The 19,179-nt window shown below is 40.3% G+C and overlaps 1 protein-coding gene across 5 annotated transcripts in view; it reads left to right on the top strand.

Moving 5' to 3' along the window:
* The window catches only part of LSM3 (LSM3 homolog, U6 small nuclear RNA and mRNA degradation associated), a 46,837-nt gene that overhangs the window by 1,033 nt on the left and 26,625 nt on the right, over positions 1–19,179 (top strand). Inside the window, exons 2-5 of one of the 5 annotated variants that reach the window (XM_073351307.1) lie at positions 1,513–1,623; positions 3,390–3,485; positions 3,843–5,815; positions 14,033–14,097. In XM_073351307.1, coding sequence (XP_073207408.1) covers positions 1,513–1,623; positions 3,390–3,485; positions 3,843–3,923 — 288 coding nt within the window. In that variant the 3' untranslated portion in view covers positions 3,924–5,815; positions 14,033–14,097. Of the gene's footprint in view, positions 1–1,512; positions 1,624–3,389; positions 3,486–3,842; positions 5,816–5,947; positions 10,222–10,301; positions 17,045–17,569; positions 17,736–19,179 lie in introns of those variants that run through there. The other 4 variants (XM_073351306.1, XM_073351305.1, XM_073351303.1 and 1 more) reach the window with 4 other exon arrangements.

The raw sequence follows: 19,179 nt of genomic DNA, 5'->3' as shown, positions 1-19,179 counted from the left end.
CAGCCGCTCCCATTGGCCATAGCTCCCCGCTACTGGTCAATGGGAGCTTCAGAGGTGGTGCTTGCAGGCAGGAGCGGTGTGGGGAGGGAGACACCCCCCATCCATGGGGCCCGCTGTTGCCGGAGATCGCTATCGACTGGGAGATTCTCTAGGATCGGTGACCACTGCTTCAGAGCATGCCTCCACCACTCTTCAGTCCTTGCTCAACCAGAGGGACTTGCTCAAGAGTGACATGAGATGCTTTTTTTCCCCTGAATTAGTAAGCTAAGGCAGAACAGAAAAAGGATAGTTGCCTTCAACTACCTGAAGGGGGGGTTCCAAAGAGGATGGAGCTAGGCTGTTCTCAGGGGTGGCAGATGACAGAACAAGGAGCAATGGTCTCAAGTTGTAGTGTGGGAAGTCTAGGTTGGCTATTAGGAAGAACGATTTCACTAGGAGGGTGGTGAAGCACTGGAATGGGTTACCGAGGGATGTGGTGGAATTTCCATCCTTAGAGGTTTTTAAGGCCTGGGTTGACAAAGCCCTGGCTGGGATGATTTGGTTGGGATTGGTCCTGCTTTGAGCAGAGGGTTGGACTAGATGACCTCCTTAGGTTTCCTCCTAATCCGCTATGATTCTATGTCAGAGTGGAGGCATGACATAAAGAAATAGCAGAAAGCTGCAACCTTTGACGTGAGGCAGACTGAATGTTCCCTATGGAGCAGCAAATCTTTAACCTCTCACTACTGTGTTTTACATCAGAATTTTTTCCTTTGTTTCAGTCTTTACTATGATCTTTATTAAAAAATAAAAATCTAACTTGCATTGTTCTTTGTGGTCTTAGTGCCATTTCAGTGCTGTTTTATGTCTCCTGGAACCTCAGTATTGGCAGTGCTATTATCAAGCTTAAGAAATACATGGCCTTGTTTCCTACTTTTATTGCAGTTTGTTTTGTTGAAAATGAAGCTGAAGGAATAATTGTGAAGGAATATAAAATACAGGACACTTACCCCGGAGACCCCAATGCATTATCTCTTTGGGGCAAGGACCACCATTTTGTTCTGTTTGCACAATGCTTAGGACAGAGGGGTCCTGGTTCATGACTAGAGCTGCTATGTGCTACAATAATACAAATAATTATCCACCAATGAGAACAGCATAGTCAGTGACAGTGTAAGCTTCTCTACATCCCCTGCCAAGGTATCTCAGACCTGACCGTGCAAGCTCAACTTTGAGGGTGAAAGGCATATTTGGTTCCCTTTCTGTTCAGGTTTCTGGCCTGTCACTAAGGCTGCCAGTAAACGGTACCAATTGTGGTGGTAGTGCCTGTCCACTAGGAAGTGGACTGAAATTCGTGTCACTTCATACCGGCCACCAAATGCTCATCTTATGGTAATGATTTTTGATTGTTACCAGCTTGCGTTGGATCAAATGACTGAGATGAAGGTGAGGGGTACTTTATCCTATCCCTGAGAGAGAGAGAGACTGCTTTTGAACATAAGTTACTGTGAAAACTGCTTTCTGTTTTTTTAGCAACAAACAACAAATACTGTAGAGGAGCCACTGGATCTGATCAGACTCAGTCTAGATGAACGAATCTATGTGAAAATGAGGAATGACCGAGAACTTCGAGGTAGATTACATGTAAGTGAAACACTGGAAAGATTTAACACTGGTGTACTTTTAACTATGAAACAGTAGATATAAAAGTCAAGGTAACTTATACTCAAAGGTTGGTTGCTTTGTGGCATTCCATTCAAGTTCATTTTTACGATCTATTTAAAGTGTGTAGAAGTTTTTTTTGTGCCTGACACATTTTCTGAGCATTTCTTGGTACCTGAGTATGGGTACCTGTAAAAGGTATAAATCCTTGTCTTTTATTCTGTTCTTAGAATGACAAGGTGCTGGATTTTCTTTTCTGCCATTACCAGTTGTCTTTACAACATGATGGTTTAGGAAAAATCTAGTTTAAACTACTTTAGAGCAGTGTCGCTTAGTGGATAGAACTCAGGACTGGAACTCAGCACACACTTGGGTTTGTTTCTTGCCTCTGCCACTGACCTCGGGCAAGTCACTTCAGCTCTATATACTGCAGTTTCCCATCTGTAAAATAGGGATAATGATACCAACCTTTTTATAAAGCACTTTGAAATCTGAAATCTGAAATCTACCGATGAAAAGAGCTTTATAAAAAGTAGGTATTGAAACATTCTCTAAAAATAATGGTATTTGGGCTCAGGCTGATATCCTACAGAAGTCTAGTCTGTATTCAAGCAACTTTCAGTGATAATGACATGTCCCTTACTCTCACAAGTTGATATCTGGCTTTTTGTCAGTCAAAGCATCCCTCCTGAACACTGCAATGTGGTATAGTCCTCACCTTCAAAGTCCCAAATGGGCTATCCTTGAAATGGCTTCAGCACCAGTGTGGTTTATGGCATGTTGGTGTAATGTGTTGAGAATGGTCATCTCTGATTAGGCCTTCTGAGCGCTATGCTGGGTTGGCCCCAGGTAGATCCAGTTTCAGTGTGCATACTGGAGATTAGGGATGTAAAAGGTTAACCGGGAAGCGTAGTCTTACCAGTTAACCGCTAACCTCAGCTGGGCTGAGCGGGGCTAGCTGCGCTGCCCGCAGCAGCCTGAGCCATGTTGGCCATATGGGCCCCAACTGCTTAAAACGGTTAACCGTTTAAATAACATTTTTAAATCATGTAAATGGTTAACTTTTTAAACTGTATTCACACCCCTAGTGGAGATGATTGTGTGAATTTTTACTGTTCATACACGACTAAATTAAGAGAGCCACTTTAAGGCCTTTGCCTAGGTTCTTTTATGACATCTTGAAAGCTTCAAATCTTCAAAGCACAGAAGTAAGGGTGGCAATACCACAACCTCCTATAATAGCCTTGCAACCCCACTCCCACAACCCCATTTTGGGTTGAGACCCCTACGGTTACAACACCCTGAAATTTCAGTTTTAAATATCTAAAACCAATAAATTTATGATTTTAAAAATCATATTACCATGAAATTCACCAGAATGGAACCTGAATTTGGTAGGGCCCTACCTATATAACTTCAGTAATCTTAAACCTGTGCAACTATAATTTGGTAAAAGTATGTGACAGCTGAAACAACTATTTGAAAGAAAATTAATTTGTAAAAAGAAAACAGTTGTACTGTGTTCACTAGTGCAGGTGAAATTAACACTCCAGTTAAAATACTGGTATATTTGACAGTCAAAGCAATTGATTATTCATGAGTCCAAGTTGAAATACACTAAGAAAAGTTACGTTCATTTTAGTTAGTTTGTATTTGAACTGCTTTGATCTACAAAGATTTAAACACTTTTTTGTTGTATGTGGTACAGATTATAAAGAAAATAATTGAAACTGGTCTCATTCGCACAGGCTTATGATCAGCACTTAAATATGATTTTGGGTGATGTTGAAGAGACTGTGACAACGATAGAGATTGATGAGGAAACCTATGAAGAGATTTATAAAGTAAGGGTTTAAATGTATTTGTGGTTGAGAAAAGAAAAACTGAAAGTACTTTCTAAATTAAATGTTTTATCTAAAAAACTTAAAATTGACAGATGAAAATTGATTTTTGCTAGCTAGATTTGAGCAGGACTTGATTTAAAGCAACTTCAGGCAAATTGTTATCAAAGTAAAAGCTACAGCAAACCTGCCTGCTAACTGTATTGCTCTTTTCAGTGTGTGGATAAGACTCTAAGTTGTAGTTCCTCAAAACTTGCTTTTTATGAACCTTTGATATCTCTTTCTTTGAGCATGAATTTAAAGCTGGTTACATTTCTCAGATGCGTTGTGTAAATTACGTTTTCCTTTCCTTCCACTTAGTCTACCAAGAGGAATATTCCAATGCTTTTTGTCAGAGGTGACGGCGTTGTGCTTGTAGCTCCCCCACTGAGGGTTGGCTGAAACCACAAAGGATTTGCCCTGGTTGGAAGCTGCTCGCTTTGAGATAAGGCTCCTGTTCAGCTCACGCTTCTGTGTAAAACTCTGCATATTTTTATATGATATTGTTGGTTTGTGTTTTGTTTTTGTTTTTTTGTACCTCCTTGGCATGTGGATCTTTGAAAATAACCCTCAAAAATGACAAAAGACAATGGTGTGAGACAGTTTAGTTTTCAAAGAGTAAATTTAAATGCTATAATACAGGTGTCCGTCAAATCAGTAAATTAATCTATTCAGTTTTGCAATCTTGGCAATTGCTGAGTTCTGAATTTTTTTTTAAATAAATATGGTTTATCTTTTGGATTATTGATTTGTCATCAATTTTTGGTATATAAAAATAACCTTCAACATGCATCGTATTTACAAGTTACAACTTATTGTGGAATTAAATGCACTTATAGTTATTTTATGGAAGAGGTTAATTTTTTTTATGTTGCATTGCATCTTTGTTTCCTCTAATTTGCAAGGGTTGCAGCTTGTACTGACTCTTTATACAGGGCACTGTTGTATCAGTCATACAGAGGTGGCTGTTTTGTGCTCAGTTTCTTAACATGTATCCTTGTGTATGCACATACCATTCATGATTTCTAAAGCATGGAGTCTTCTGCTTTACACTGGGATAGTCCTAGTAACTAGTATCCAAAATCAGTTTTGAAAGGATTTGTTGTCTGAATATCAACCATTTGTGTTGTCCAATTTGTATAGGTAGTCACCAGTGTCTTGCAGTCTAATTGGAAGGTGTGATCCTGGTAAATGAAGGGAACTTGCTTTCTTTAGACTCTTAAACCTAGCAAGCACTGACGCATGGGAGTCGTAGCATCTGTGTCTGAAATTGTGGCTTTGTTTAAGCCACAGTGCATAGCAGTTTCTGCAAGACCATTAATCCCCATCTGTAAAATGGGAATCATGATACCAACCAAATTTGTAAAGCGCTTTGAGATCTACTATTGAAAAGGACTGTATGAGAGCTAGGTATCTATGCAAATTTATGAGTTATAAAAGGCCAGCTACCTAATTGGGGTATATTTCCCATTTCAATAAATTTCTCTGGGCTAGATTGAGGATGCTGGTTCTGTACTGGGCCTGTTTCTCAAATAGTGTATGTTTAGCATTTTAGTTTATAATATTTGCCAGTACAAGCTGCTGTCCTGAATAGCTTTCTCCTAGAAGTGAACATCCTTTCTGATCTACAGTACCCCTAGTTTATGTGGCCAGAGTAATAAGAGTGCCGGATGTGTGAGACTCTACTTCTGGGTTTGTATTCTAAAAAGAGAAAATGCTGCCTTTTATGCCAAGGATTGTCAAGAACCTCCAGGTTGCATCTGTTCTGTATGTTTCTGCTCCCCTCATTTCAAGAGAACCTGGGCAGAAAGCCAGTTATAGTTTCAGTGGAATATCTCAACTTAACTTTTCTGTATTTTTCATGATATGAGGAGCTCTCGTATGATTTTCCTACATTTACAGTGAGAGGTGTATCTTCAAGTATGTGAAATGGAAACAATAGCTGAAACGAAGTTCAAATTACTGCAGGTAACTACAGTGCATTAATTATGCCATTTAAAAAATAGAGTCTTCTGTTGACAGCCGTAGAACTTTTAGAATGTGGTGCAAAGAACATGCTAGGTAGGCAAATTGTTCTAGTCCTCTCCACATGCAAGAATAGTTAATCTAAGAATAATGCTTTTGTGTTTAGGCCTCTCATGTAGCCTTATATGCTCTCTTCTACTGAAGGGAAAGGGAGCAGAACAAGGTTGGTGGAGAACGGAACCAGTGACTTTCTAGCAAGCTTCCCTGTCTATGCTGTGTTTGATTATTGCCTTGGAAGCTCTGCTGCTCTAAGTCAACTCTGTTGTGAGGTAAGGAGAGCAGCTGCAGTCCATGACCTACATTCATATCCATGCATGAGTTAATGCTGTTCAAGTTGCACTGACTCCTATTCACTACCTGTATTGCCTTTGATGAGGTGTAGGATGCCCTGCTCCCATGTGCAGTTGTGGAGAGCTCCTCTTATGGAAGAGTCTGCAGCTTCCTTTTACTACTGATCTACAGTGGAGGCAATATGTCCCATTTCCACTGTGGTTTTCAAACCTTTCCTGCAGGTGAACCTCATTCAGCACAGCAGACTAGGAAATGCTCATAACATGTAAACATCTAACCTTCCTCACTTAATGGCTTCTTCTGGTGCAGTGCAACTCTGCCTTATTACTGTCTGCTGCTGGTATTTAATGTGGTGTTTCAAAACAGGTGCAGCACTTCCTGCCAATTGGCCCCAAAAGGCCTCTCCATAGGATGGGTGTTCGGTTTACAACTGCTTCTTCCCCCATGACTGTTTGTCTGTGATTTTTCTGTGTAGATTAATTTGAAGCTGATCTTTGAATTTTAACTCACCCAAAACACTAGATGGTGCTCTGTTCCCTCAGGTTTAAGCTTGATTCACCTTGCCTGATTTTATCAGTGATATATATTTGAGCTGTGCCTATATTTCTCAAATTAGTCATTTGTTTTTAATTTAAAACTGCCATCAAATGTGATTCTAATTACTTATGCTGAGCAGGAGAGTTAGACATCCAAATATGTCTTGATATTTACATAGGCACAAATGACTTCAGGGGCAGAGTAAATATAAAACAGTTTAGTACATGTGCCCTGCATTCATAGGCATAGTTTGACTTCTATATTTGGGGGGACAGCTCCAGTCAGGCCAATGGGACCATGCGTGGGGGGCAAATTCCATGGCTGCCCAAGGTTTGCAGTTCGGGGCAGGGGGCAACGTCCCCTTCCACCCCATGCCTGCATTATGACTGATTCAAACTCCTGAAATCCTGACTGGCTACTTTGCTAATAGCACCAGTGAAACAAGTACACCATTTAAAAAACAATTGTGGTTAACAGCTTAGCTTGAAGAACGGCAGCACAGAAAGCATGCATGTGCCAGTTGTGCCTATCACCACCATTGACTTCAGTGTTCTGTAGAGAACCAGCCTTGGTGTGATTAAAGCTCAGCATTAGAAACAGGTTAAGCTTCTGAGTGTACATATATCAAATTCTGTTTAAAACATGACAAACACTTGTTATTTCCAGTTACTGTCAACATATTGTTCTTTATTTTCTTTCTGAGCCGATGGAAATGGCTTGGATCAAATCTGGCTTTTTGAAGGAGGAAGGACCAGCATTAAACATTCAGTTGATAACTCTTACCTACAGACAGATTGTATAGGCTATGTTTTGGTTCACCAGAGTTTCTCATTCTGTATCTAAGGTAGGCTCTACTTCCACACTATACTGTCAGAAATATAATTAAGGTGGGGAGGGGCTATGGGTAGGATAGCCTTCATCTTTTAAATATCCTTCCTCAAATCTGGGTTAGATTACATGCGAGTTTGGGTGGGCTAAGTCTGTTACCTCATTATCATTATGGCAAGATTGGTACTCCCTGCAAAGGAGAGATTTGGCTTGAATAGTAAGGGTACATAGTACAGGTGGGTTAATGTGTTGCAATGGCAGAGCTATGCAGGGGCTCAGGCATAGAATAGCAAAGGAGAAATGTGCATGTCATCCACAACAGGGAAGTTTGCAAAGCACTTGGCTGCACAATGCTGTGCTCCAGGTTTCTAAAGAGGATGTTCTTTTTATATACTAAACAAAAAGAATGGGAAAGGCAAATAGAAAGTTCAAATGAAAAATGATAATATATAAGCCAAATTTTTATGCAGGATGAAGGGGGGGAAACAAAGATGGGTGAAAGGAAGGGACTAGATGATGTGGCCTGGAGAGGGAAACAAACTATTGAAGGAAAGAGGTGCAGTTACCTGCTTCTGAGGTAAATTTTGCATTGCTACCTAAATATGTTTGAACGAGAGAACGGCCCACTTTCAAAATTTGGATCACCTGGCCTTTTGGGAAAATGACTAACTGCCTCTGGGGGCAGAATAAGGTATTTCAGAAAATTCTGCCTAATCCTATGAAAAGATTTGGTGGGAATCACTTATTCAAATGAGCACTTTCTTTGGGGCAAAATTCTCTTCTACTATCCACAGGACTTCTCTTGACTGCACCACGCATGGAGGATAATAGAATAGTGGAATCTAAACCTACTGTGTGAATCAGAAGGGCGAATTTGACCCTTAGTGCATATAATGCTTTATAGTCAATAATACACATTTGTATTGCAATTACTAAAATAGTTTAAACTTTAGAAAGAAAGCATTAACATTTTTGGACCTCAAATGATTATTTCTGGAGATATATGAAATATTTTGCAGTGGGCAAGATCCTCAGCTGTAGTAAATTGGCATAGCAACACTGACTTCAATGAAGCTTTATCTGACTTTTGCAAGATAAGGGTCTGGCCTTATAACTTTTATGTAGATATGCTATTGTATATTTTAGATTGTGAACTCTTTGGGGGCACAGAGCTCGTCTTTGTCTAATACCGGGTACAGCCCTAATGCTATTATATAAATAATAATTCTGCATCTCTAGTTTCTTCTTAAATTTTAAAACTAATTGTTCATTATTATTATACTTTATTCATCTGACACCTTAGCAACAGAGTGCTTTACAAGCATAACTTCCTCAAATTATAGCCGGTTGAATCATGTAATCCAACCCCCTGCCAATACAGGATTGCTCTTTACAATATATTCTCTAATAATTGCCTAGTCCACTTTTAAGTGACCCAACCAATGGGGCTTCACCACTTCCTTGCGAATATTATTTATGGACTGATTGTAGTCACAGACTTAGCCAGTGGCAGCACATGGCTCCTCATTTAAAGGGACTCTATGGCAGCCCTGGTCTGTCTTGATCTCCCAGTAGCAAGCCATTTCTCTCCAGCTGGTGCACCTTTGTCATAACACCCCACTGCTCAATTGAAGGGGTGGAGGAGGTGTTCTCTCGGTGGAGGATCTCTAATTTGGGATTGGGTGGGTGCAAAATCCTATAGCTGTCAAGGGTGCTGATGCATTAAGGGATCCTCCATCATTCACTGTCTAACAGACCTCACAACTGAGACACTTTCCTTGCAATTTTAAATTTTCCTTTGCTCTAATTTCATTTTATGAACTTCTTTGGGCAACAAAATCCCCACAAATGCCACACAAGTCATTACGCCAAATGTGTTTGTGAGTGTATCGCTCAACACAAAATGCTTGTCTAAAATTTTGTCATGAATCACTTATTGGCTTCCCCAATGCACTCTATGTAAATTACAGAGAACCTTGATAAAAACAGTTGTTTGATGAAACTGAGATTCTCTCCTTTATAAACTCTTAATTTAAAAGACTCGTAATTCTGAGCATCAGCCTAACTGTAGCTGTGTACCCAGTCTTCCTCTAGACCTTCAAATTATGATTGTAGGGAAGAAACTTGAACCAGGGAAAGGGTGTACTTTAATTCATCTCTGCATCAGGTGACTCTGACTTTGTCATATTCATCCTTAACAATTAATTGCTATAATCATGTTTCTTCCTAACATCATAAAAGTTGACAGTTTGTTTTTCTTTTCTTTACATAGCAGTGACACAGGTTAGTCACAATTAAAGGAACATGGTTTAATTTTTTTGCCTCAAATAATTCCTGTGGCTTCCATCTCAGACTGTGGCCCTTGCCGTCAGAAAGTCTGTGAAATGATTTGCTATGTTCTAGATTGTCCACTTCCAGGACTTTAAAGTAAAATTGCTACCTCTTCCAGGTGTATAGATGTTGCATGCTTCTGATTAGCAGAAATCTGGGGAAGAACTGAAGTGTTAACAAGTATGGAAGCTAATCTGATTTGTCTTAAATTAGATATGTTTATGATACATTCCTCCAGGCTAAATTTTAGTTGCCTGCTTAATTAAGGCAAGAGAGGAAGTTCTCGTGCAAACCAACAGAAGACACTATATTAAAATTAAACAGTTCTTAACAGGGTCCTTATAATATACTAGTTAAAGTAGCCATAGATCACTATTGCCCTCTGCTGGTGCAATTCAAACCTGCTCAAGTGTTATGTTGCTTTCTAATGGCTGCTCTACATATATGCTAAATGACTTAATACTGGTACTGGTAAATGGAAATTCTCCTTATAGTCAAATGGAAAGATTTGTAGCAATTACTTGTCCTGGCTTCAGTCCCCAAACCACATCTGTAAGCTTAAATGAAAACCATTGTGTCCTTTTCTTTCATGTGTGAAAATGTGGGTGAGGTAATATTTTATTGGATCAACTGCTGCTGGTGAGAGAGACAAACTTTCGAGCTTATATATTTCAAGGGACCATTCAAGGTGAAGTAGTCCAAAAACACCTCTCCAGTTGTAGGAGGGGGAAGTGTGGGGGGGAGGGGTAGGTTGGGAGGGCAGGGGTAAGTGGATTATAGATTGTTGTAATAAGACATAAATCCTGTGACTTCATTCAGTCCATGATTTTTAGTATCCAGTGTGGCAAGGCACCGCCTCTGCCTCAGCAGGCTCAGTGCTTCCCCCTCTGGCAGTGAGCGCCTAGGGTAAGTAACCTCCACCCACTCTGGAGGGTGTTTACTCTCCCACTTGGCAGTTTATTTCCCGGTATTCTCTAGAGAAGCCTGTGGTGGGCTTGATGGAATGCCCCCTGCCAAAAAAAAAAAACACACACACAAAAACAAAAAGAAACCAATTCAAACTGAAGACAAGGGAAAATACCTTTTCTTCCCCTCACTCTGAGGGTGGATGGCCTTGTTATTGGCTCTGGGGTGCCAGCCCTTCCCACGGCAGACAGTCTGTTTTGTAGCTTCCCCTGTAAGGAAGAGAGCAGCCCTCCATCCTGGAGCAACCTTTCTTCCTTATTCCTACTAGCCCCACAGCAGCTTGTCTCGCTATCCCCTTCTCTCACCAGAGGAAGAGTTTTTAAAGGTCTCAGGCAGCCCTTAATTGGACTCAGGAGTCCTGAATTGGCCTGAGGTAACCCCTTCTCGGCTTATGGGGAAAAAGGCCTTTATCATTCTGGTGCTAATGTATATGCCTTCCACCACCCTCTTATAGCTGCCCAGGCTGACTTTGGCATACTAGCATCTAGCCAAGTTATGAGTTTAAGCTTCCAAGCTCATCTTTGGAAGATGTTGTGTAGGTCTCCTTTGAGGATGGGAATGAGAGCTCAGATAGAGAGTGATCGCTGTATGAAAAGCATACACCTACAGGTGATATGGTGGTTATGTCTTCTATAATTTTCTATGCGAGTTCATTCGAGAGGACAGTGATTGTCTTGTTTCACCCACATAGTAGTTGTTCTCTTTCTACGCTGGTTAACTGCAGCACAAAGAGATGAAGTGACTTGCCATAGGTCAGAGTCAATGTAGAAAGCAAAGATCTGCTGATTCCTGATCCAGTGCTTTATCCACTGGACCCTGCTGCCGTGTCCTTTAATATAAGGCAGCATCTTGTAATCTCTAATTCCTATTTGAAAAGGAGGCAAATCCTTCACCTTATTCAATACTAGTGATTCTTTTGTCTGATTAACACAGAAGAACTTTTAAGAAAGTAAAGAAAAACATTGAACTAATCTCTCTGGCTCTTTCTGTTGTAGCCAAAGGCTAGTAAGAGTGTTGTCAGCTGCAGCATACTCTGATTGCAGCTGATATAGTCATTCATTTGTGCTTCTCACTCTTCTGACTCATAAGCAGCCAAGGAGGGAGAGCAATCATAAGCATCAGTAAGCACTTGACAAACATCTGCATAGTGATAAAGTTTCTATGGACACTACACTGATTTCAAAGAAGTGATGTCTGATGGAGTGGGAATCATGGGCAGCCTAGATCTATCACATTAAGCAAATCTCTGAAGCTCTATATAAACTATATACGTAAGAGACAGCTGCTTTCTCAATCTGAACATAATGCTTACGCACCGAAATGCGATGCATGAGGCTGGTGTGACGTTCATGGGGCCACAAGCAAAAGCAGGGCTCCAGTCTCCCACAGTGGGGAAGGGAAGGAATTATGTAACAAACTGCCTTCTTCTCGGATCCTGTTGCTAAAGAAGAGATCAGCCAGTAGATTGCCTCCCCAGTCCTTTTCTGATACTGAAAGAGAAGATGAGGGAGTGAAAGGTGTCAACTTTCTTTTAGCTGCTCCAAAGGGAGATGTGACAAGCTCCTGAGTTGCAGAACATGCACTGAACCAGTTCTCAGATTGCTTGGCTTGTGCTTAAAGTAGCCCTTCATAGGAATGGCCCTACTGGGTCAGACCAAAGGTCCATCTAGCCCAGTATCCTGTCTTCCAACAGTGGCCAGTGCCAGGTGCCCCAGAGGGAATGAACAGAACAGGTAATCATCAAGTGATCCATCCACTGTCACTCATTCCCAGCTTCTGGCAATCAGAGGCTAGGGACACCATCCCTGCCTATCCTGGCTAATAGCCATTGATGGACCTATCATCCATGAATTTATCAAGTTCTTTTTTGAATCTTCTTATGGTCTGGGCCATCACAACATCCTCTGGCAAGGAGTTCCACAGGTTGACTGTACTGTTCCACAGGTTCTCTGTGGAAGCAACCGTCATATCTCGTTCACACTTTATCCTTTTAACACTTTATTTTTTCTGGTTACAGTTAATGATAGCTGAACCTCTGAAGCTGTGACATTTCAGTTCCAAAGAATATCCAGATTTTTGGAAGCCTCTCTGAGCCTCCAGCTGGGAAATCTGGCTTCCTTGTGAGAGCCATTGATACTACAGAAATAGCTTTCTTGCTGCTTCTGCTTCTAGTTGGAGATGAGGCCAACCCTCCCTCCCACCCACACACTTACCTGATCAGAGAGATCCTGCATTTTGGGGAAATTTGAAATCAAACCCAATTTTGCCACTTGAAACCATGATATTGGGGGCACATGATTTTTTAAAAATGCAGAAATCACCAAATGTGTATGAGCTTTAAAAGTAAATCATTCAAATTAAGTGTGGGGTGAAGGTTCACGCAGGGTATTTTATTTATTTCATCCAAGCCTATTCACCCATCTCTAGTCGCAACAGAAATGTGAAAATCTTGCAGCAAGATATTACAGAGCATGAAAATACATGATGTAAATGGCCAATTTGCCTTGAGCACTTTTTCTCTTCCATAAGGCCTCGTTGCATAACTGTTCCCTTCAGTGTCTCTCTTGTGTTTATGAGCTGGATATTTGTGAGGAAATAATCAGAACATTTTCCACTTTAAGGGACCAGTAGGCCCTTGGGAATTTTGAGAGGTTTGAGGCAATAGCAGGCAGATTAGCAGGGGCTGGTCTCCATTGGGTCACTAGCCTAAGTTTCCTGCAAATAAAGATTTGTTTTGCCAGTTTGCGTAAGGGTGGGATATACTCTGTGTTTTGCTATGCTGAAAGCCTGATGCTGTCTGGCTCAGGGCAAGGGGCAGCAAGATTGTCTCACCTCTTGCTTTGGTATTAAATCATCCTACGGATAGACAATTCCTGACCATCACCTTGTACCTTGGAGGGGTTCCTTCTCAGTTTTAGATTGCTCAGAAAAATGCTAGAGTAGAGTAGCAGCCAGTTTACAGAGATGAAGAGCCCTCACGTGAATAATAATACTAAGGACTTATGCACACTTCATCCATAAACATGAAAGCATTTTACAAAGGTAACCATCATTATGTCAGTTTTTATAGATAGGGTAAATGAGGCACCCAGATTAAAGGACTTGCCCAAAATCACATAGTGAGTCAGTGGCAGAGCTGGGAGTAGAACCCAGATCCAGTGTCCGTAATTGGCACCACTGCCTTCCTCAAGAGAAGTCCTACTGAGTCTTACATGTAAGGGCTCCATTATTAGGTGCTATGTGATTCATTGTGGAATTTAAAAGTTTAAAGGACCTGGAGCTACACTCCTTACAAATTACTGAAGCCACAGTTTTGTATTAGAGCTTCAGTTGGCACCCAGATACCATTGTACTGGGGCCAAGGTTGTTCAAGAGCTAGCCCTGCCTATTTTTCAGATCTCTTTTTGGGTAACTGATCTGTTTTGGAATCAGAACTCTGAGCCTCAATTTTCAAGAGTTAATTTGTCTATCAAAAGTCAGTTAGTGGTGGAACTTGTCATACAAATAAAACAGCGGAAAATTCTATCTTCCAGCTACATCTGTGTGGATTGTGCTGGGCAACCCTTTCTCCTCCTCTTCTATACATCTTCTCTAACTAGCCCCATGCAAAGGAAAGAATGGTAAGAGATCATCAATATGGCTGCGTCAAGAGCTCTTTACAGACCTGCAAATAAATTTTAAAAAAGTGGAAACAATGACAATTGCTAAGAATGGGTATAAACGAATAGCACAAGCCGGTAAGGACGAAATCAGAAAGGCTAAAGGCAAAAAAATGACTTACAACTAGCAAGGAAAAGAATAGGTTCTATAAATACATTAGGACTAAGAGAATAATGGGGAAAAGAGTAGGCCCCTTACTTAATGAGGGAAGGAGAGCTAATAACAGATCATATAGAAGATGCTGAAGTGAAGTGCTCAGCTTTGCTAAAAAAAAAAAAAAAAGTTAATGGTGACCATATGCTTAGCACAATTAATATTAACAAGGGAGAAGGATCTCACATCAAAACAAGGAAAGAACAAATTAAAGAATACTTAGATAAGTTAGATGGTCTTAAGTTGGCAGGGCCTGATGAAATTCACCCTAGAGTATACATGAACTAGCTGAAGCACTCTGAGCCGTTAGCGATTATTTTTGATAACTCATGAAAGGCAGACATGGTCCTAAACAGGGTCATCCAAAAGGGGAGAAAGAATGCCTTGGGAGTTACAGACCACTCAGCCTAAGTTGGAAAGATACTGGAACAAATTATTAAACAATCAATCAAACCTGGAAGATAAGTAATAGCTAACATGGATTTGTCAATAACCAATCATGGCAAACTAATATAATTTCCTTCTTTTACAGAGTAACTACAATAGTGGATGGAGGAAGCAGTAGATGTGATACAACTGAACTTTATTAAGGTTTTCGACACTGTCACACATGACATTCTCCTAAGGGACACATGACATTCCCTAAACTAGGGAAATACGGTCTAGATGAAATTACTATGAGGTGGATATGCAACTGCTTGAAAGACCCTACTCAAAAAGTAGTTACCAATGGTTCACTGTCAAGCTGAAAGGACATATCAAGTGGGGACCTGCAGGGGTTTGTCTTGGGCCTGGTACTGTTCCATATTTTCATTAATGGCTTGGTTGATGGAGAGGAGAGTATGCTTATAAAATCTGTGGATAACACCAGGCTGGGAGAGGTTGCAAGCACTTTAGAGGACAGGATTAGAATTCAAGATGATCTTGATAAATTGGAGAATTGGTCCAAAATAAATATGATAAAATTCAATGAAGACAAGTGCCAAGTGCTACATGTAGGAAGGAAAATTAAAATGCACAAATACAAAATGGTAAATAACTAGCTAGGCGGCAGTACTGCAGAAAAAGATCTGGGGGTTGTAGTGCATCACAAATTGAATGTCAACTGTGCATTGCTGCTCAGAAAAAGACAAATGTCATTCTGTTTGGTATTAGCAGGAGTGTTGTATGTAAGATATGGCAGGTAATTTTCCACTCTACTCGGCACTGGTGAGGCCTCAATTGGGGTACTATGTTCAGTTTTAGCCACCAAACTTTAAGAAAGAAATAAAGCAATTGGAGAGAGACCAAGGAAAAGCAACAAAAATGATAAGAGGTTTAGACAACATGACCTATGAAGAAAGGTTGAAAGAACTGGCCCTGTTTAGTCAAAACAAGAGATGGCTGAGGTGGAACATAAGTCTTCAAATATGTAAAAGGTTGGTGGTAATCAATTGTTGCTAAGTCCACTAAGGGTAGGACAAGAAGAATCAGCTTAGTTTGTAGCAAAGGAGATTTAAGTTTGATATTAGGAAAAACTTTCTAACTATAAGGATAGTTTAGGCTTGGTAGGATTTGATTTGTACCGTTAATCATCTTTAAACATCAATTTCACACACACAGATAGATGAATCAATGAAAAAAAATCCTTCAGTAGTAATCAAACAGGGTCTCCGCTTCCCTGGAGGGCTCAGCCTCCCCTGTACCGAGCATCTGCAGGGATATGGTAAACTGGGCCCCTCAGCTGCACAGGGAGCCCCCTGAAAACCCCACTTTCACTGGCCCCATAGCTGCACCAGCATCCCCCTTTTGCCCCTCCTGTGAAACCATGACTATTTAAATTGTTTAAAAATAAAAATAAATATTGATATCTGTTGAAATTACCAAAAAAAAAAAAATCAAATTCTACCAAGCCTAAGGATAGTTAAGCACTGGAACAGGTGACCTAAGGAGGTTTGTAATCCCTGTCATTTGAGGTTTTTAATAAAAGATTAGACAAACACCTGTCAGGGATAGTCTAGATATACTTTGTCCTACCTCAGCACAGAGGGATGGACTAGATGGCCTCCTCCCTTCCAGCCCTGCATTTCTATGATTCTATGATAGTGGTGAAAAACACTTCTTCTGCAGCACAGGAATTGTCTAACTGCTTATCCCTTTTGACATAATGTCAGGTATTTTCTACACAGATAGGCCAAAACTGAGAATCTGGACCATCTTCAAACACTGAGGAAATTTACATCTAGATCCAAATTTTGCAGCGTGGGGGTCATTTCTAGTATCTTCCAAGCTACCTCTGAAATAATATTTAATTTACAGTTCCAGATGAAATTTTCTGATCTCTAGTAATCTCTGGGCTATATCTGTTTACATACCTTTACGGTAGGGCTGATACTTTGGATTCCACAACAACCCAAATAAAGCTGAATAAATCTGCATTTGTGTTTATAATTTTCATGAGGTATTTTAATGCTTCAAGGAACCAGTTATAAGGACAATATAACACACCATTTTTTCTTCCCACACTACTTCCACCATCCAGGAACTAAAATACTGTAAGACTACAACTTACATTTTTTATTCCCATACATTTAATGAAAATTACAATATGTAATATTTTAGACCCTACAAAATTACAATCTTGTATCCATCCCTTTTGGTTCTACAGTGGCAATAAACTCACAAATACTATGTGAACATCTGTACCGATGTCATGGATGAAGCTGGTGCACCAACAAAGAGGTTCTGGCATGGTAAGGCTTTATAAATATGGAGCACATAAGAAGAATCAGTGGGCTGAAGGGTAGCAAATTTAGTGCAACTAAGATCCCTTTTAGTTACTTGCTAGCTATCTGCGGTTCACACCTAGGGTTCAGTCCTGCTCCCACTGAAATCAGTGGCAATACTTGGTTGTCTGAGTGCAATAAGATGTAGTAGATTGCAAGTGTACTCATTAACTGCAGGGCCCATCATGCAATGCCCTGTTTCTGCTCAGAGCAAGATGGAACACTGCATGCTCAGATCTATAACCTCTGTGGGCTTCTCCTTTGTACTGAAGATTAAAACTGCCACATTGTGGAACTCTGTGTGGGCTGTATTTGGCCCACAAGGTGCACGTTGCCATCCCTCATATGCAGTGGAATGTAAAACTTTCCAGCCTAAGACAGATTTTGTTTTGTTTTTAATTCTTTAACAAAATAGAACTTGAAATGAGATGGATTTAAGTGGGAGTTTTACAATGCATGAGCCAAGGCTAAAGGAATTTTCATTTCACTCAGGGCTTACATTAATCCCTGAACTTCTCTTCAGTGTTGAGAAAACCACCAGCTTAACTGCATGATGAACAGACCACTAGCCTGGTCACATGATAAACTAGATGAGACAAATCAGTGGAGAATATGCTATGGAGAGCAATCCTACATTGCTTGAGGGTGGATGGACTAGGTGAGCCAACAATGAGTCTTTTCCATAACTTCTATGATTCTCTGATCAACAGACCATTCTTACAGCCATGTGATGGGATGATGAAAATGATCCTGGTTTTTTAGAAACTTCTCAGATGTCAAGATTTATAAAGTTCTGGGACTTTTGCCACTGTATTCAGAGGAGCCAAGATTTATTTCAGCCCTTGGCTTATAACTAGGTTAAACAAATAAAAACAATAGATCTCTTGAAAAAAAGTGTAGGAACTTTATTTTAAAATGTTATGAAGATGCAAAGATGCCCTGTGTGTTTTATTCAGGAACTTGAAAATATGAACCAAGAGTGGTGAAGCTAATGCTGAAAGTACCAGGGAAAAGTGAAGATTTAATTATATAATTTATTGCTAAGCATGTATGACATATACAGCAATTCCCAGATCAAAGGGTCTGGTCCTGCTGTCTTTAGTTAGGTGAGTAGTCCCACTGATGCCTGATCTTGTCATATGTCAGATCTATAATCCTGCTGTATCAGATGACTAAAGAAATTTCAGTTAGACAACGTGGATTAGTTATGTTCATCACCTCTCCAAATCTTTTTTGGTGCCTTATATAGTGCAGTTAAAAGATATTTGTTTGGCTTGTAGCAAAACTCACATTTTTCTTCAGATTTAATTCTTAACTGCAGTCCCAGCTAACATTATGGGCAGGTCTACACTACGGGATTAAGTCGACCTAAGTTAGACAACTCCAGCTATGTTAGTAATGTAGCTGGAGTCGACATAGCTTAGGTCGACTTATTGTGGTGTCTACACCATGCTGGGTTGATGGGAGAAACTCTCACGTCAACTTACCTTATGCTTCTCATTCGGGTGGAGTTGGGAGAGTGATCAGTGGTCAATTTAGCGAGTCTTCGCTAGACCCGCTAAATGGACCACCGGTGGATCAATTGCCGCAGCATCAATCCATGGTAAATGTAGACAAGCCCTAAAGACTATTCCCATGATAGGAGCAGCTTATTTCTGAAAGAAAAAAAGTCCATTGTCTTGTGTATGTTTCAGACCCTACAAGATTGATCTCCAATAGACCCAATTTACTTATTTATAACCCTTCCCTGATTGATCAGTATAAAAAGTTTCACTTCCAAAGACAGGCCCTACCTAAACAGCGAAATACCCTTTGAGTGTGATGTGCAATGCAGATGCTGACATAAGCATTTGCATTAATTTCTGCTTTTCTTCATTTCTTCCCAGGAAACTGTGCACTCTCCTAAAATTGTCACAAAAAAGCAGTACACTCAGGTTTTCTTACCCTTCATCTGAAATGGCTGTTGTTAATTCACTAGGCTGCTGTAGGCGGCAACTGTAGCTAACACAGACTGTGCCATAGTCATTTCACTTTGCTTGACTTGTTTCTTTGGCAGAATAAGAGAACTGTTGTGAGTGGGAAGAGAGGAGATTGTGCGCTGA

The sequence above is a fragment of the Lepidochelys kempii genome, chromosome 7 (genome assembly GCF_965140265.1).
Source record: "Lepidochelys kempii isolate rLepKem1 chromosome 7, rLepKem1.hap2, whole genome shotgun sequence".
Lineage (NCBI taxonomy): Eukaryota > Metazoa > Chordata > Testudines > Cheloniidae > Lepidochelys > Lepidochelys kempii.
Note: the sequence above shows the minus strand (reverse complement) of the source record. Positions and strands in the feature narration are given on the sequence as shown.